Genomic DNA, 21040 nt, shown 5'->3' on the forward strand with positions numbered 1-21040 from the left:
CATGTTGGCCGCACCCTTCGGTCCGTGTGGGTCCGCGGGAAACACTCCCAGGCTACGAAGACCCGGCGGGTGGCCCGCATGCTGATCATCGACGGAATGCTGGTCATCGACGGAAGAGAATGAAGCAGAAGTAAATATTGCAAAAAACGGGGTAAAAAGGGGGTATGGGAACAAAATGTCTAAAACGATAGAGTTCTAATTAGTTACCATCGATATGGTGAAGAAACGGGGGAAGGGGCAACGAAAAAGTTAGTGACAAAAAAAAAAGATCTTGCTAGTTCCAATGAATATGGTGAACAGGCATGGGTATCGATAGAAATAAATATTATTGATGATGCCCTTCAAAATTTGCGATATATTTTCGAAATTTTTCATTGCTTTGAATTACTAACACTAGTTTGTTCCTACCAACATTAAGCTTCTTTTCAAGAGCGGAAACGATTTCGTTATGTTACTTCTCGACAGATTTCTAAAAAGCTGGCTCCACGCTGTGTGAGATTCCCAATATGGCTTTTAGTTAAGGAAACCAAGGAATTCAGCGCCCTTGCGGCAAGATTCTCTGCTGTACCTTATATTCACCATTGCGCAAGTAATCTCAAATCCAGATGGCGTTTGAATATATTGAAATTATGATGACGGGTAAGATAGATTATTTCCTTAGGATTGGTCACACCAGATATTATTCCACTGCTGTCATGATTCCGACTGTTTTGATTAACTGAAATCAAAATAGCACACGTATTTTATTTTCCAAATACTTACGCCGGTTAATTTTACATTTCAAAAATTGAGTTCACGATGAAAGAATTCCATTTCCTCCCTTTCCAGGGTCTGTATAAGTGCCAAAACAAAAAGTACCAAAGTAATCATAATTCTTTATATTTACTTGAAGCTGTATATTTCTCGAGAGAACACGTCGGTCAACAAGTCCCCGGTCTGACAGGCAGATGGCGTCACTAATTAAAAATCCAATAGAGTTCAGTAGAGACAGTTTCATGATATTTGGCTCAACAGTTAACAATTTATTGTGCTTTCAGTTACGCTACTTTTGGAAAATGAGAAACAATGGATAAAAATTTACATCCCTATTCTGCATTTCGATCGAATGTGGAAATTTCTATTCTGCATTTCGAACGAGTGATGGTTTTGTATGAAAAACACGAGCCTCATCGGAATATAGAATGAAACATTTAGATCGAAATACAGAATAGATGTGACTATTTTTAATAAAACAACAATACTGGACAAACAAAGCAATTCAACCATTATTGACTGGTATGCTAAATTTCTACGTGATCGTGCAAACACCCATGAAAGACCACGCTCTGGTTCAATCTCAGTTCGGAATGAATTTCGAATCAAACCCGAGTATCTGAAAGAGAACACCAGCCGCATTTTGAATAAAACTTCACTCAATACGATAAATAACTGAGAAATGCGACTATTGAATGATAAAACAATTTACATGATCATATGATCAATATTCAGTGAGGTTCACTTCTTGTACGTGTGATTACCATCCATATGTTATATGGCTGTCAGTTACATTTTAAATGTTAGTGAACTGTATGTTAATCGTCATGAATCAGACTGAATATATGTTACCCATTGTTATTTTAAGCCCTGAGAAGAGTTTATTCGTAATAATGAATTTAAGAATAGTTCGAATAATTTTATGTTGAACGGAAAATGAGTTTTATTCACATTTCCTCCGATGTACTTCCATCATTTATATGACTGGCATAAAAATATGGAATTGTATTACAGAATCGAAATGAATTTTTGTATGATTTTCCCGTTATAAAATTCATTCCATGCATGTATTATTTTTATTTATCAGTTCTTCATACAATCGAACACAGAAGAATTCCTTCTTCCGAGCTTAGCTTTTGATGGTTTGCAATGTTAGAAGAAAAATGAGATAGTATGATTTTATTATTAATTATCAGTACGTTTCCTCCAATTGTTAAAATATTTTTGGATAACTTGTCAGAAAAGCCAATGACAGAATGTAAATAAAACGCATTTTTTCAACCGGAGTTATACGTGCTCACTGAATTGTGAGTATTCAGTGAAGTGAGAATCAGTAGTAGACTAAAAATTCACGTAATTTCCTGCTTTAGACAAATAAATATTGTGGCCAATTCATTGAATACACTGATAAAAATTAGCACAATAACATCATGTATAAAGCTTATATAGCTTATATACTGCCCATACTTGCATATCAGTCCCATATGGAAAATCGGCATGTCGAGAAAAAGACGATTAAAATTTTATTTTCGAATTTTTTTATTTATTGTGTTACCTAATGCTAAATAGTGGTATTATTACATGAAATATCGGTAATACACCTTTGCTATACCAATATTGAAACAAATGAAATTATTGATATTTGCACTGAATGGGACTGATATGCGGGTACTTTGCATATGGGACAGATATAAGTTGATATTTTTTTCACATTTTTCTGAACAAACCATAAACTTTTATTGCAATTTCTGAGAGTATATTAAGGATAGATTGTATTCCTGAAGCTAACTCAATATTGGCGAAAATCGATATGGTACTGATATGCGAGTATGGGCAGTATACATGATGTAAAACATACGCAGTGTAAGCAAATCCTATTTAACTTATTAAATAAATGTAAAAACTACAAAACTTATACTACATACATTTGACATTCACATAAAAAAAATAATAAGAGTTACACATGAATGTCAGTTTGTTACATATCGATTTAAATTGTATCACGATTTACAAAATCAAGTCTTGGTATATATACAATCTTAGTATATATATTTAGACTAGAAAATAATCACATGAGGACAATTCAATAACAAATTATATCACACCGAATCGAAAAAATATTCTTGAATTTAGTGAAAATAAACGTAGATAGTATTGAAGAGAATTTCTTCATACAATCTATTAAGAATTTTTTTCTGTTTGGTTGACAAAAGAAAATACATTAAATTAAAATTTACTTGATTCAACCGTCTCCAGCGTTCATACAGAACATTGAAATGTCTACATATGTTTAATGGAAAAGTTTGAATAAATATGTAACAATACAAATAAATATGTAACAACACAAAATGGCAGCATTCCACCATATGATTCACAGAAAGCTATCCTTACCCCTTAGAAAAGATGCTGCGATAAAAGAGAAAAACTTTATTTTCGAAATTGGAAAGTTCAATGGATATCCAGAGCATACAATTCAAACCATCTTCGATAAAAAATTAAGACTGTTGAAAAAACAATCACTTACAACTTTGACCCCCCCTTCTGAAAATTTCAAAAGAATATCAGTGGACTTCAATCAAAACATTTCACACCCACTAAAATCAAAACTAAGAAAATTTGGTTTAGATTTAGTGTTCAGCAGTATGAACTACCAATTGAAAACTCTACTAGGTTCTACAAAAGATCCTACAGAGAATTTGAAAAAGTCTGGGGTATACAAAATCTCATGTCCTCATTGCGATAAAATATACATCGGACAAACAAAGAGAACACTAGACATTCGTTTCAAGGATATTTCAGAAATAGCGAAAGCATCCAAAGAATTGGAAAAGGGACTACCACAACACTTCAAGTCAAAAGTAGCAGAACATGCCTTTTTTGAAGATCATGAACTCACTACTAATGACATAAAAATCTTTAGACAAATTTCTAATCCATGGAAATAAGATTCAGCAGAAAGTTTAGAAATATTCAAAAACAACTCCATCTCTTTATTAAACCGAGACCAAGGGAATAGATCTTCTTGGCTTTTCCAGTAACTACCCATGTCCAAGATAAAAACAAACATAAAAAACACTTAACTCTTCCAGTTTTCTGTTACCTGTTTTCACCTTTTCAATTTTTTTTCCTTTTGTGGTTTACATACTTACGTTTCTACCTACTTACGTTTGTACAGGGTGATTTTTTAAGAGCTTGAGAACTTTTTTAAACAATAAAACGCATAAAATTTGCAAAATCTCATCGGTTCTTTATTTTAAACGTTAGATTGGTACATGACATTTACTTTTTGAAGATAATTTCATTTAAATGTTGACCGCGGCTGCGTCTTAGGTGGTCCATTCGGAAAGTCCAATTTTGGGCAACTTTTTCGAGCATTTCGGCCGGAATAGCCCGAATTTCTTCGGAAATGTTGTCTTCCAAAGCTGGAATAGTTACTGGCTTATTTCTGTAGACTTTAGACTTGACGTAGCCCCACAAAAAATAGTCTAAAGGCGTCAAATCGCATGATCTTGGTGGCCAACTTACCGGTCCATTTCTTGAGATGAATTGTTCTCCGAAGTTTTCCCTCAAAATGGCCATAGAATCGCGAGCTGTGTGGCATGTAGCGCCATCTTGTTGAACCACATGTCAACCAAGTTCAGTTCTTCCATTTTTGGCAACAAAAAGTTTGTTAGCATCGAACGATAGCGATCGCCATTCACTGTAACGTTGCGTCCAACAGCATCTTTGAAAAAATACGGTCCAATGATTCCACCAGCGTACAAACCACACCAAACAGTGCATTTTTCGGGATGCATGGGCAGTTCTTGAACGGCTTCTGGTTGCTCTTCACTCCAAATGCGGCAATTTTGCTTATTTACGTAGCCATTCAACCAGAAATGAGCCTCATCGCTGAACAAAATTTGTCGATAAAAAAGCGGATTTTCTGCCAACTTTTCTAGGGCCCATTCAATGATTTGCAAGCGTTGCTCGTTAGTAAGTCTATTCATGATGAAATGTCAGAGCATACTGAGCAAATAATAATGCATGAAAATCATAACCTCAAAAAATCTGAGCAAATACTAATGCATGAAAATCCTAACCTCAAAAAAATCACCTTTTATAAAAGGAACTTCACTGCAGCATTCTTTCAATAAACTTATAAAACCGATACACTGAAGAAGGATGCAAATAGCATTCCGAAATACGTATCTGTATTATAACGTTTGATACACTTTCGGAAAAATAGTGACTGTGAAAATAGTGACTTTGTGAGAGTGTAATGACGTGATATAACATAGTGGAATTCAACGGTGTAACAATACATCTTTTGGTTTTTCTGCAACATTTTCTCAGGTGTCTCAGTGGTATATGTGAAAATTTTGCTCTCGGCATTTTGAAGCTAAAGCAGTGTACCGTATTAAATATATTATTTTTACTACCATGAAGTGGGAAGGTAAGTTTCTTGAGATATTATAAATTATTCAACCAATTGTCATTCACTTATTTTGGCCCCGGGGTGAAAAAAATCGAAAAAAAAAATTACTTTGATCCACATACATATGACCAATGTTGGGACATGTTTTTCAATTCGGAATTTATTTCAAAGAAAAATAGCACGCTCGATAATTTCTGGTGTTATCAGTGTAGATGAATTTTCATAAATTCGGCAATAAATCATTCGATTGTTATGAGCCATTTTATCAACAGCAATAATATAGTAAAAGACGAAATTGCAATATAATACATTAAACATAATTGTAATGACTTGTATTCGAAAATAAACCAAATTAAAATTTGAACAAATATAATTTTACTTTTGATATGGTAAATGAATGATTTTTATCTTTTTATCTTCTTTCAATGTTATTTTGCCTTTCTCATATAGAAAGGTTCTGCAATCACTGTGAAAACCGACTTTTGAACCGAGGCCGAGTATCATATACCATTCGACTCAGTTCGTCGAGTACGCAAAATGTCTGTGTGTGTATATAACGTTTTTTTGCACTAACTTTTCTCAGAGATGGCTGAACCGATTTTCACAAACTTAGATTCAAATGAAAGGTCTTGTGGTCCCATACAAAATTCCTGAATATTATTTGGATCCGACTTCCGGTTCCGGAATTATGGGGTAAAATGTGCAAAAAATTGTGAAAATAAGTGCACTAACTTTACTCAGAGATGGCTGAACCGATTTTCACAAACTTAGATTCAAATGAAAGGTCTTGAGGTCCCATACAAAATTCCAAATTCCCGACTTCCGGTTCGGGAGTTATGGGGTAAAATGTGCAAAAAAAGAAAATATGTGCTCTAACTTTTCTTATAGATGACGCGACCGATTTTCACAAACTTCGGTTCAAATGAAAGGTTCTGTAGTCCCATACGTAATTCCTGAATTTCATGCGCATCCGACTTCCGGATCCGGAAATATAGGGTAAAGTGTGTTAAAAATTGTGTACCATCACTGAAAATGGGGAAAAACCTTAAAAAAATTTCTAAATCGACCTCAAATCTTTTTCAATTGATAGTTTTTATCAGTAGACGGTCAAACAAACGGTTATTTTTTCAAGAATCGTAGAAAATTATTTTGAAGAATACCACAGTATTATATATGATAGTATGATTGATATGAGAAAGGCATCATTACACCACTAGGTGGATTAAAACAGGTTTTTATGTATAAAGCACTTGTTAATTCAAATAAAATATTTGTTAAAAAAATCTAAATTAATTAAAGGAAAACAAATTACAGATCCAAACAAGTCCTATTCATTCAATTACACCAGTTATTTTGTTACTATTTCAATAAAATAAATTGAAATTGCCCAAACTTATTTACTTATTATTCGTACAATATGTTATAGGGTTATTAGGCATCCTGCGGTTCCAACCCATAACAGACTCTTGCAAACAATCTTATCAATGTTTGAAAACTATAGTATACGTCGGAATCCTTTCCGACATCTTGGTTGACGAAAGTGTGTGGGACATTATTCGTCATATTCATAACAGAACACTTACATATCAATTCATCGATTTTGAAACACACTCATATACTGTGATACCTTTTTGACATTTTGAACATTCCTAATTCATCCTCATTTAATTTCAGTGCAATAAAAAACAACTTGTTGAAATGTTTAAAAATGGGACTGGAGCATAATCAGAACTTTTTTAATTGTCGTTTTGAAACGAGAATCATCTACATTTTGGATTCTTTCACTATACAAGTGTATGTGTTTCAAACCAATTTTCAATTATATTCATACAAATCAGTTTGTTTTTGACAGAGGGGAAATTGAAAGGCCGACTTATTAAAACCATCCGAAAATCGTTATGGGGATCGGATGAAGCAAAAACCATTCAGTTTGCGGTCGGTAATTTCTTTCAGTATAGTTGAAAAAAAAATCGTTCACAATTTCATGTAAAATTTAGTACAAGTACGAGTTCCCTCTGAGAAGCGAACTGAATTGTTTGTTTGATTATTCGATCGTCAATTCCTCTAGCTTGAGTGACGTTTATAGTGTCACAGTCAATAGGGTTGATCGAGCACTCCAAAATGAGCAGATGAGTATAAATTCATTACTCAGTCCGTCTTGGAGACAATGTGGGTCGCTGTTGTTTCTGAAAATCGTCTCAAAAGTTAATTCCATCGTTATGGAAAATTGAAAAACAAAATTACGAGAGATAGCTGACATAAAAGGGACTTTATTTACAATTTTGCAGTGCTCACCGCAATATGAAAACCTGTTTTAATCCACCTAGTGATGTAACGATGCCTTTCTTATATCAATCACATTCTTATATATATAATACTGTGGTATTCTATTCAAAATATTTCTCTTCGATTCTTGAAAGAAACCAAGGGATTGTTTGTGCATTAACTAGTATAACCTACATAATGAAACAAGAGAAAACGAAGTGAGTTCCACTATTGTAGGTGCTTCCGGCACCGGAACCCGAGTACTGGTAAAATCGATGTCGGTTCGCATGGCCATCAACTAACATGACGTACAAATTCTACTAGTTTTTACTTAAATTTTGAAAATTGTATACGATTTTTACATCGTACTCTGAACTACGGTGTAAATTTTTCTTGTATCCGAAAATATGCAGTATTTTTTGGTAGGACCAAAAGACCTATCATTTGACATTAAGATTGGGAATATCGGTTCTGCAATCTCTGAAAAAAGTAAAAGCAATCTCTGAGTAAAATCCATTCTTAGGCATATGAGCATTATCTCCCGTCGTTAATCAAAAACCGGAAACCAGGATAGCCGGAATTGGTTTGTTTGGCTGCTTACTGATAATGGCTATCGATTTGTGTAGTTTTTAGTTCAGTTTAGATTTTTTTCGGTTTTTGTTTCGCCGCTTCAAGTGACGGTGTACAGTACCCAAGTAGCACACGTTATTACACTTCAATGACTGTAACCTAACAATCGGTTGAAAAGTTCTTATCGTTTCTATGAGAGGGCGCCACTAGAATTAAATCCATACCATTTTCAACCAACCTCCAAAAGATACGTGTATAAATTTGACAGCTGTCTGATTATTAGTTTGTGAGATATTGCATTTTCAGTGAAGCTACTTTTGTTATTGTGAAAAAAATGGAAAAAAAGGAATTTCGTGTGTTGATGAAAAAAAGTGCCGCCAAAAAATGGCTTGATGAGTGTTATCCAGACTCTGCACCGGGCGAAGCAACAATTCGTAAGTGGTTTGCAAAATTTCGTACTGGTCATATGAGCACCGAAGACGATGAACGCAGTGGACGTCCAAAAGAGGCTGTTACCGATGAAAACGTGAAAAAAATCCACAAAATGATTTTCAATGACCGTAAAGTGAAGTAGATCGAGATAGCTGACACCCTAAAGATATCAAAGGAACGTGGTGGACATATTATTCACGAATATTTGGATATGAGAAAGCTTTGTGCAAAATGGGTGCCGCGTGAGCTCACAATCGATCAAAAACAACAACGAAAAACCATGCTGAAATTGAACGAATTGGGCTTCGAATTGCTCCCTCATCCACCGTATTCTCCAGATTTGGCCCCCAGTGACTTTTTCCTGTTCTCAGACCTCAAGAGAATGCTCGCTGGTAAAAAATTTAGAAGCAATGAAGAGGTAATCTCTGAAACTGAGGCCTATTTTGGGGCAAGGGCAAATCGTACTACAAAAATGGTATCGAAAAGTTGGAAGATCGCTATAATCGCTGTATCGCCTCTGATGGCAATTATGTTGAATAATAAAAACGAATTTTGGCAAAAAAATGTGTGTTTCTATAAACGATACGAACTTTTCAGCCGAACTGTTATATAAAACAAATTCATAGAATAAGTTGAAGACATGATGTATGATAATTGCTATGTAACCTAAAAAGCGTGAGAGGCGGAGCTTGTATGACTTATCGAGGGAGGCCAAACAAGTTGTCAGTGACGACTATTTGATTTGATTTTATATCAGTCACGTGGAAACAGAAAAACATACGTATATTTCTAGCTACAATTCGTTAATGTTTTTCCATTATGACCAAATATTGGCATCCGATAATCAAATCTAAAATATATAGAACTCAACATTGTGTACAGTCATATCTACTCAAAATCTGCTATTCGATATTTATAGTAAAGTTGATCATTGTACTTATTGAAAACAATCGCGTCATCGATATGTTAGGTTTCAGGGCATCGACATACAAATAATATTCATATTTTTATTCCACAATATGCAATTTGGAGCTAAAAAGTCGAAAGTCAGTTATGGTAGAGAGAAAATATTTACCAAAAAACAAAAACAAATTTGGTTTCGCACAGATACTGGAAAGAATTCTACAGAATTCCAGTTGCTCTTCGTATTAGCACAGGCTCAACTATACTATTTTCTTTTAATTGAGAGATTATTCTTCACTTATTGATTATTGTCCGGGGAAATGTATGGAAATTTTCAATCGGCACTGTATTTGTTTTTCTTTGTTAAATCACAACGAATTTGGTTACCGATATGAAATCATTACCTAACTTTGTTTTGTAGTGTGTGAGATTTTCGTTGTAAAATTTTGTTGTAGTGACTAGCTGGCGACCAAAAACAGTTACTGCGAACATGTCTTAAGAGTTTAGGAGAGTTTAAGAGGTTACTGAAAAGTTACGTCGGAACTTATTGTAACTAAGTATGATCAAATGTGAGTTCGTAACATTATTTTGATTTGATTGCGACCAATGTGCGGCATCGAATTTGTGTTCCTTTTTATGAATAAGTTACAGGTGCTACACTTTACCCTGAAACTCCCCTTGAAAACTTTTTTTTTCATATTGAAGTGCTCATGCAAAGTTGTGAATGAACTTCCTACTATGTCAGTTATCTCTCAAAACTTATCATCAAACCGGGAAAAATGACATACGAATGCAACTATGTGATGAAAACCGCGAAATGTTATCGTAGTTAACTCCTCACCTGGGAAAGCTGTTAACTCCTCTCCTGGGAAATTGTTTCGCCAATTAAACTACCCCGAGAATTGATATAAAACTATATATTATGACACAGTGGTAACATGATATTTTTTAAATCAAACACAGCATAAATCTGGGCAATTAGGAGTTTTTTCTCTTACGACTATGTTTTCCTTTTATTTGAATGGTTCTTGTCAGTTATAAATGGAGTATATGTGACAACGTTTTCCAAGGCATGAATTTCAGTAGAACATATATAGTGACAACAACAGCGATACAATTTCTTATGTTATATGTAGGCTTTGCTTCAATAATAACTTCATAACGAGCATCGATTTCCCGGGTTTCTGTGATATGTTTATATTTTTTTGCGGAAAGTTTTGCTACTCGATCACGATTGGGACTGTTGAAATCAACGTGGAATAATCCAAACTTGCTACTGAAAAATATAACAAAGATGTCAGCTTGTACACTACGTTATGAAAATTTGCGGCCAACTTACGTATATCCTGCTCGCCATTCAAAATTATCCATCAAACTCCAAGCAAAATATCCACGAACGTCACAGCCATCGTTAATTGCGTCTAATACTGCATTTAGATAACGGTTGTAATACTTCACGCGCTGATGATCAACCGTTCCCGAAGCGGTACCAACTCCATTTTCGGTCACCCAAATCGGTGGATTGGTGTACTCATTTTTGATCCAATTCAACAACTTATGCAGGCCAAATGGAACAATCTGAAATCACAAAAAGTTATAGAATATTTCGAAAATGACCTATCCTAGATTACCTTAAGCCATGATGTTTTGGCCGACGGCCAACTGGAATTAACGGAAAATATTACGCCAGCGTCATGCTCATTGGATGGAATCCCATAATTAGCTTCATTGTGATAACTATTTTTACTGACTAGTCTCGTTGTGTACGTGTTCAATCCGAAAAAATCTGATGTCCCTTTTATGTAATCTATTTCCTCCGGCGTGAATAGCGGAAGTCTGGAATGTGTAAACCCTTGCAAAGAGCTCCAATTTCCGATTCGGTCTTTCATGACTTGAGGATAGTCTCCTTCAGCGGAAAATATTGGATGACCGAACCAACCTAGCTGAAATTGGGTAGTTTAGTTGATGGACCGATGACAATGTTTTACAAACTTACATGAAACTGCAAACCCCATTCGGAAGCTTCCTCATCTTCTTCTGAAACAGAAGCCGGTTCATACCACCGGGCATCCAACGAGATTCCAATCATTCCTTCTTGTTTACTCTTGAACTGATTCCTGTACAAATGAACTGCTGCCGCATGTGCTTTCAGTAAATTGTGGCCGCAAATGTAGCTAGCCACTCCAGTAAAATTTATTGCAGGGGCTAGTCCATCCTTACCGTACGAGTTCTCGCAAATATGCCACGGTTCGTTGAATGTGATCCACATTTGAACCCGATCGCCAAAGTGATGAAAGATGATTCTGGCATATTCAGTGAAATAGTCAACGATGTCAGGTGACAACCATCCACCCAAATCCTGTAACTTCTGAGGTAGATCAAAATGATATAAAGTTACCACAGGCTTTATCCCACTTCGGAGTAGCTCATTGATTAGATTATTGTAGTACTCAATTCCTTTCTGATTAATTCGATCGTATTTAATCCCATTTGGCAAGATCCGTGTCCATGCTATCGAGAAACGGTAGATGTCAACACCAAGCTCTTTGACCATTTCGACATCGCGCTGCCACTGAAAAAGGGTTTATATTGGTTTTTTATAAAATATTTTAGTAAATGATGTAATGGCTAACTTGGTGATAACTATCGCAAGCAACATCCCCAGTGCTTCGATCCGCTATCATCTCCGGACGACTGTGCGTGAATCGATCCCAAATCGACTCTCCTTTGCCATCCTCGTTCCAAGCTCCTTCAACTTGATAGGAAGATGTCCCAACACCGAATAGGAAGTGTTCTGGAAAACATCGTTTTTCGGCAGATAATGAGCCGACAGCAAAACTCAAGTAGAACCTAAAAGATCGATCGATAAAATAATAAACACATTTCACTTGGTTCAAAGAAGAATTTCACTTTACAGTACTGCAGAAATCATATCAGTAAGCCAATCAAAAACAAACTGAACCTCATGTCGTAGCGTCTCTATTATTAGTGAAATACTATACGTACTAAATCTGGGAGAGTCCGAGCCGGAGAATTGAGCGCACAAAATAATGCTCATGCGCGTTAGTTTTGACTACCCTACTGAGAGCATTTCAATAGGTAAACGGCAATGAGTAATCTGAGGTAGCTTAAATTCCGGGCTGACATTGTGCATCTCGATTCGGCTAGCACCGATTCGAGCAAGACTCAACTCGGAACAATATGTTTTTGACAGTATTAAGGGAAACCGGACCTAATCACCTCTTATTATTGAAACCATCAGTCAGAGTGAGCTAAGCTATCTCTGTTTAATACCTTGGTTCGTAATTTAAGATGAAAATAGGTGCGTTCGGCTTAAATTTTTGCTTCACCAAAAAAGCAGTGTTACACATTTTACTCACTAATTTTACTAAACGTTGTTTTTTAAAGACTGTCCAAGAAAGTATGGACGCACTTTGATTTTGCTGTAAATAATGTAAATTGACACTTTTTTCCAATCTTTTTCGAACTGTTTCCTGTTTCCTAAGATGTGCCTTCGTTAATGCCCAAAATTCTGCAATTGGTCGAAGTTGTGGGCAATTTGGTGGATTCATGTCTTTTGGGACGAAAGAATTTTTGGTATTTCGCTGATCATTGAAGCAGTGATGATGATGGGTTTCGAAAACAAATTCAATACCGCAGCTACAAATTGCTTACCAGACCATAGCTTTCTTACCAAATTTTTCGACTTCAATCGATGTCTCGGACTGGTTTAACACTTGCCCTTCTCACACCGTATAATATTGTGGTCCCGGCAAGGAATTGTAATCGAGTTTCACGTAGGTTTCGTCGTCCATGATTATGCAGTTCAAATTTCCAGCAAGAATCGTATTGTACAGCTTTCGAACCCTCGGCCTGATCGATGCTTCTTGTTTCGGACTACGTTTTGGTTGTTTCTGCTTCGTATAGGTTCGAAGATTCAAACGTTTTTAGCACGAAGAACATTTGACTTCGAAGTGCCCACTTTTTTGGCCACATCCCGAACTGAAACCTCCTTCTTTTGATCGAACGCCTTCAGTATACGTTTATCCAACTGAGGGTTAGCAGGACCTCACCGAACTTCCTGATTGCATTTCGCACGGCTTTTTCACTTACTCCTTCCATTTTTGCTATCTTTCTCAGTGACAGTCCGCGTTCTGTGCACCATTTATACACAATTTTTCGACGTTGTTCTGCTGAAAGTCCACGCATTTCGAAACAAACTAATGTAAACGAATAAACAACTGCACAAGTGTTTAGAGAAGAGTGTAAACAACAGGACGCAACCATAAAAATTGACAGATTCTCCGACTAATTCGCAAATCGTTGATTGCAGGCCTAATTATCATCAAAATACTGTGGTGGTTCGACTAAAAAAACGGCTATCGGTGCAATCTACTTTGAGTATCCCAAGTAGCACACGTTATTGCACTTCAATGACAGTAACTTATATGACACAAATTCATGGAACATGTAGAAGACTTTGAAACGTGCATTATAACTGCTATGTAATCTGAAAAGCGTAAGAGGCGGAGCTTGTGCGACTTACCAAAGGTTGCCAAACAACTTCTCAGTAAAGAATATTTGATTTGATTCAGCGCGCACATCAGTCACAATGCAACAGAAAATATAAGCTTTGTCAAGCTACAATTTGTTGATGTTTTTTCCATTCAACATTTACGACCAAAAATTGGCATCCGGTAATCAGAGTTAAAATATAGAATTCAACCTTCTATAAACTTACTATATCTACTCAAAATCAAAGTGCTATTCGATATTCATGGTGGACTTGATCCTTGTACTTATTGAAAACGTGCGCGCCTTCGATATTTTGAGTTTCAGAACATCGACGTCCAAAATAATATTCATATTTTTATGCCCGTCATATTAAATTTACAGCTAAAAAGTCGAAATTTGTTCACATTGAACTTTGTGCCTTTCTCATACAGAAAGGTTGTGTAATCACTGTGAAAACCGACTTTTGAACCGAGGCCCGGAGGGCCGAGTGTCACATACCATTCGACTCAGTTCTTCGAGTACGAAAAATGTATCTGTGTGTATATGTGTGTGTATGTGTGAGTGTGTATGTGCGTATGTGTGTATGTAACGTTTTTTTGCACTAACTTTTCTCGGAGATGGCTGAACCGATTTTCACAAACTTAGATTTAAATGAAAGGTCTTGTAGTTTCATACAAAATTCCTCAATATTATCTGGATCCGACTTCCGGTTCCGGAGTTATGGGGTAAAATGTGTAAAAAAATGAAAATATGTGCTCCAACTTTTCTCGTAGATGGCGCGACCGATTTTCACAAACTTAGGTTTAAATGAAAGGTCTTGTGATCCCATACGTAATTCCTGAATTTCATCCGGATCCGACTTCCGGTTCCGGAAACATAGGGTAAAGTGTGTTAAAAATTTTATACCATTACTGAAAAGGGCGCAAAACCATAAAAAGTTTTCTAAATCTAAATCGACCTCAAAACTTCTCCAATTTATAGTTTTTATCAGTAGACGGTCAAACAACCCGATTTCGGTTATTGTTTTAATAATCGAAGAAAACTATTTGGAAAAATCCCACAGTATTATATAGGATAGTATGATTGATATGAGAAAGGCATCATTACACCACTAGGTGGATTAAAACAGGTTTTTATGATTAATATTATTTTTCAAATACCAAAGTTAAAACAGTTGACCAATCGCAATAGTTAAAAATTGCAGTCACTTCAAATTTAATTAATGTTTCATTCCCTGGTAGCCATTGACATTAGTTTTTCAATGCATACACTGCCGTGACAAAGTGTAGAAATATTGTCTCTGGTAGAGAGAATGTACTTCCCAAAACGAAACAAGTTAGCTTCGCACATGTACCGGTAAAAAATTTGCGTATAAGCGGAGATTTAACTATAGCCAATTGTTTTAAACAGAAGGAGTTTTCTACTTATTCTACTTATTGATTTAATATTATTGTCCGGGATAATGTACGGAAGCTTTCAACCGACACTGTAATTGTATTTCTTTGTTGCATAACAACGAATACGGTAACCGATATGAAATCATTACTTAACTTTGTCTTGTAGTGTGTCACTTTTTCATTGTCACATTTTGTTACGGTGACCAGTTGGCGACTAAAAACAGTCAATACGAGCACGTCGTAAGAGTTAGATTACCGAAAAGTTACGTTGGAACTTATTGTAACTTAGTATGATGAGATGTCAATTCGTAGCATTGTTTTGACTCCATTGTCACCATCATAATACGACTTGTTTCGTTGTATCTATCATGCGATCATTATGCAGCATAGGATTTATTTTATTTTTTATGAATAAGTTACAGATGCTACTTGGGATGTCAGTTTATATATAGTACTAAATTCAGACCAATATAATGAAAATGCTTTGATCTTGCGACAGTAAGAACAAATTTACATAAACAGTCGATTTCAAGACATCAAAAATTCTAAACCATCTCTTTCGAAAGTATATTTCACATATATATATATATATATATATATATATATATATATATATATATATATATATATATATATATATATATAAATTTTGGAACACAATAAAACTGTTGCTTTAATAATCAAAACAAAAAATAACTGTACAGTTGGCAATAATTATGTAGTCCTACGTCAATTGGACTGTCTCTTGTTGTTTTTAATTTGAAGAATAATTATAATGCAAATACAGTCACGAATTTTTTTTCATAAATACGTTTATTTCTTAAGGCAGTTTACATAAGTTTTTCTTCGCCGTAGCATCACTTTTACATAATATTCTTATCCTAATTTAATTCTAACATAGTCACAACGTTTTGCATTTATTAAAACATATTCTCTTATTACTTAAATATCATCTTAGGTAACTCGTCATTAATTATGAAATCTACTCGGAAATATTATTTGAACCAAACGATTAACTTCTATAAATTATAAAATAAGCTGTTATTTTCAGACATTTTGTTAATAATTTCATAAACTGTTTCGAGTTTGTTTGTATCATTACATTATTTTTATTCTAATTTAGCTATTGGTTGAACTCATGGACGCAGCTGGGATCAGAACTAAGTCTTGAAAGGGGCCTTTATTAAATTGAAACTCCAGTTTTCTTTATGAAATGATAAAGAAGTTTCATGTATGAAAGGTCACGACAAGCAAGAATGTCTCGAACTGGGATATTGGATAGTCTACCTTGGGTACGCAAAGAATTTATTAGTTGAGATCTGACATCACGATACTCCACGCATGTCCAAACGACATGATCAATATCTCGATAACCTTCGCCACAAGCACAATGATTAGTCTCGGAGAGCCCAATTCGAAGGAGATGTGCATCTAACGTGTAGTGATTGGACATGAGTCTGGACATCACACGAATGAAATCTCTACTCACATCCAGTCCCCTGAACCATGCCTTTGTCGATATTTTCGGAATAATTGAGTGCATCCACCGACCCAGATCATCTTTATCCCAAGAAGCTTGCCAGCTGGCAAGTGTTCTTTGGCGAGACGAGCTATAGAATTCGTTGAAAGCAATTGGTCTCTCATAAATTTCACCCTCAATAGCACCACGTTTGGCTAAGATATCGGCTCTTTCATTGCCAGGAATGGAGCAATGAGCCGGGACCCAGACTATAGTGATTAGATAATTATTGTTCAATATGTCGTTCAGGCACTGTTTTATTTTGCCCAGGAAAAACGGTTCAGTCTTGCCAGTCATGTTTGAGCGAATGGTTTCAATTACACTCAGACTATCTGTGAAGAGGAAATAATGGTTTGGAATTAATGTGACGATTACACTCAAACTATAATGAACTGCTGCTAGCTCTGCTATATAAACAGATGCAGGTTCTTGAAGCCTAAATGAGGCCGAAACATTATTGTTGAACATACTAAACCCTGTCGCTTCTTCAATTCGCGATCCGTCCGTGTAAAACATTTTCTCAGAGTCAATATGCCTGAACTTACTTGAAAATATTTTTGGGATTTCCGTCGAACGTAGATGATCCGGGATTCCACGCACTTCGCGCTGCATGGATGTATCGAAAAATAAAGTTGAGTCAGGGACATTTAGGAGGCTGACACGGATAGGAATATATCTTGAAGGGTTGATTTCCTGTGACATATGGTTAAAATATACTGTCATGAATTTTGTTTGAGATCGAAGCTCGACTAGTCGTTCGAAATTATTAATTACCATGGGATTCAGCACCTCACATCTTATTAGCAGGCGTGATGAAAGCTCCCAAAATCGATCTTTTAATGGAAGAACTCCCGCCAGAACTTCAAGACTCATTGTATGTGTCGAATGCATGCACCCTAAAGCAATTCGCAAACAACGATACTGAATTCGCTCCAGTTTGATAATATGAGAGTTTGCAGCGGAACGAAAGCAAACGCATTCATATTCCATCACTGAAAGTATCGTTGTCTGATACAATTTTATTAGATCTTCCGGATGAGCACCCCACCAAGATCCTGTTATTGTTCGAAGAAAATTTACTCTTTGTTGGCATTTTGTTATCAGAAACCTAATGTGTCCTCCCCACGTGCATTTGGAATCGAACCACACCCCGAGGTATTTAAAAGTTAAAACCTGTTAGATCATTCTTCCCATCATATGGAGCTGAAGCTGCGCGGGATCATGTTTTCTTGAAAAGACGACTAACTCTGTTTTCTCCGCAGAGAATTCGATACCAAGATGAACAGCCCAATCGGACAAGTTATCTAAGGTATCTTGCAATGGTTTATGCAGATCAATAGCTTTGGGTCCAGTAACTGAAACCACGCCATCATCTGCCAATTGTCTTAGTGTACATGGGGTTACTAGACAGCTGTCAATGTCATTTACGTAAAAATTATAGAGGAGCGGACTGAGGCATGAGCCTTGCGGGAGACCCATGTAACTATTTCTGAGTGTTGCCAAATCGCCATGTGAAAAATGCATGTGTTTCTCTGACAAAAGTTGTGCAAATAATTATTCATAACCGCTGGGAGTCCATTTTGGTGAAGCTTGTCTGAAAGAACATCAATGGAAACTGAATCAAATGCTCCTTTAATGTCTAAAAATACAGATGCCATTTGTTGCTTTTGAGCGAAGGCGCAGTCAAGAATTATTAAAAGAAAATATTTCAACGGTTTCCAAAAACACACTTATTGTTAGAAGAGTTTAACTTTTTGGACTCATGTTTCACCATCTTGACCTAGAGATAAACTTTTTCAATTTGTTATCAACTAAAATGCATCGAAAACATTTATTTATTTATTTATTTACAATCAACAGACACGATTTGGTCATAATGATAATTCCTAATAATGTTCAGAAAATTTGTACGTATTATTGGTTTACAGAGATCGCTCAACCGTGTTTAATCTGGGTATGATTTTAATGTGTCATGAAGCAGAATACGTAAATAAAAGCAATCAAACATATCTTTCAAGAGATAATTATTTTCTGCGCTCTTTTTTCAAAGTAAAATATATATACAACAGATTTTTTTAAACTGTATCTTGGTAACGGTAACAATTAACAAAACTTTTCAATAGCACCTTTTATATTTTAATTTTTCCTACCGTTCAAAAGAATCCTTTTTAAAATGTATATTACTTTTTATTTATTTATTACTACATCTTTACCTGGAGTGCAATAAACTTCTTGGATTAGCAGCTACAAGATATAAAAATGCTATTTTAATCCACATAGTGGTGTAATGATGCCGTTCTCATATTGCTCTCATTTTCATAAATAGTATTACTATTCCGGAACCGGATCGGATCTGGATAAATTTCACGAGTTTGTATTGAAGATTTATTACGGTTTTTGCATAAAACCAGAAAACTATTCATTCACCATTCCATTCTAAGTTTGTGGAAATCGGTTTCGTAATATTTGAGCAAAGGGAGTGACATTATTTAATTTTTTTAAACTCAAATCACCGCAAACTGGACCCAGATGAAAATTAAGGAACTTCGTTTGATACTAAGTTTGTGAAAATTGGTTCTGCCATCTTTGAGAAAATTGAGTAACATTATTTATCACACACACACGCGATCTCGACGAACACTATGACACTCAGTCATCTGTGCCTCGATTCAAAAATCGGATTTCTGGAGAGAATGTAAAATGAGTTGGTTACGACATTACGACATAGGACACATCTAAAAATAAATGATCCGAAATTGTCGCGTGGGTGTGATATTTTTTTTTAATTTTGTTATTTGAATGCATAATAATTCAAGAGCAATGTGTCATTCAGTAATAGCCGTTCAACCGAGAAGGTTGTGTATAGAAGCGTACAGTTTAATAACGCTGGTTGGTTTACACGCGTTAAATACGACAACGGTTGAACTACAGGTAGAAACCTGTTGGCAGCAGCCGTTAAAACGTATAGTCGTGCTGCATAAGAGAGCCCTAGTGCTGGGCCAAGCTGGTGAAGGAAACAACAAAGGGCGTTTCCCAAACTCTACCCAGGCCGCAATATACAGCCACAAGTGCTGAGCAGGAGAGTGCAAAGGCACATCGAAGAGGAAGAGTGCAAAGGCACATAGAAGCAGGAGAGTGCAAAGGCACACCGGTGCGAAGGCACTTCGGTGCAGAAGCATATCGGTGCGGAGCACAAGGAAGAAGGAGACAAGACAACTCGGTCTTTCCACTGCCATACAACACGCAGGTATACACCGGTGACCTGCGGTGGTTACAGCTGGCGAAGACGAAAGCAAATCGGAATTCGAGTGGTGCTGGATGTCAGGTAGCAGTAGCATCACATCATATTCTATCGCTACAGTGAGCTTCAGCATTGTATCAACGTCCAGATACATCCAACAAGAACATCTAGAGCAACGAGGATCTACAAGGCAGTGCAACGGAGATAGACAACAATTTCAAGGTAGAAGTTTTTTCTTTTCCTTTTGATTGAGTACTGTGTAGTGTTGGTTTCAAATTTTATTTTAAAGTTTAGTTAAAAATTTTAATGTAATGGATGAATCCATGGACGTAAATCCTAGCATGAATCCGATACCCCCACGAACGAAAAAATATCAGGAGAGCTCTTCTGGGCCTTGGATAGTCTTTTTTAAACGTATATCAAAGCCATTAAACATTTTTCAAATTAATAAAGGTTTGACATCACGATACTCTTCAATCAAAGAGATCATAAAAGTAAATAACGATAAAATTCGTGTTGTGGTAAATAATTTGAAACACGCGAATGATATTGTCTCTTCGGAACATTTCAATAAAGAGTATAAAGTTTACATACCCTCCAAAGATGTCGAAATTGACGGTGTTGTTACCGAAGCGAGTCTTTCGGTAGATGATTTACTCAAGCATGGTGTTGGTCGTTTCAAGAACTCTATGCTTGAGGGTGTGGAAATACTGGAGTGCAAACAACTGTACTCAGTAGTTCATGAAGAGGAAAAAAAAGTTTATCGCCCATCAGACTCGTTTCGAGTGACATTTGCCGGGTCTGCGTTGCCGTCCCATGTCTATGTCGATAAAATTCGCCTCCCTGTTCGGCTTTTTGTTCCAAATGTAATGAATTGTACGAACTGCAAAAAATTCGGCCACACAGCTACTTACTGTAGTAATAAACCAAAATGTATTAAGTGTGAAGGACCTCATAAAGATAATGATTGCAACAAGGAAATTGAAAAATGTATTTATTGTGGGAATAGTCCTCATGATGATATTTCA

General features: G+C 35.9%; 1 protein-coding gene across 1 annotated transcript in view; it reads right to left on the reverse strand.

The window, feature by feature from the left end:
- Positions 1-10242: 10242 nt before the first annotated feature.
- Positions 10243-21040, reverse strand: part of LOC131434221 (lactase/phlorizin hydrolase-like) — a 30960-nt gene continuing 20162 nt past the window's right edge. Inside the window, exons 7-12 of the mRNA XM_058600874.1 lie at positions 12256-12351; positions 11974-12190; positions 11337-11912; positions 10972-11283; positions 10680-10918; positions 10243-10616 (exon numbers count right to left, since the gene is read on the reverse strand). Coding sequence (XP_058456857.1) covers positions 10376-10616; positions 10680-10918; positions 10972-11283; positions 11337-11912; positions 11974-12190; positions 12256-12351 — 1681 coding nt within the window. The 3' untranslated portion in view covers positions 10243-10375. The remainder of the gene's footprint in view (positions 10617-10679; positions 10919-10971; positions 11284-11336; positions 11913-11973; positions 12191-12255; positions 12352-21040) is intronic.

The sequence above is a fragment of the Malaya genurostris genome, chromosome 3, assembly GCF_030247185.1.
Source record: "Malaya genurostris strain Urasoe2022 chromosome 3, Malgen_1.1, whole genome shotgun sequence".
Classification (NCBI taxonomy): domain Eukaryota; kingdom Metazoa; phylum Arthropoda; class Insecta; order Diptera; family Culicidae; genus Malaya; species Malaya genurostris.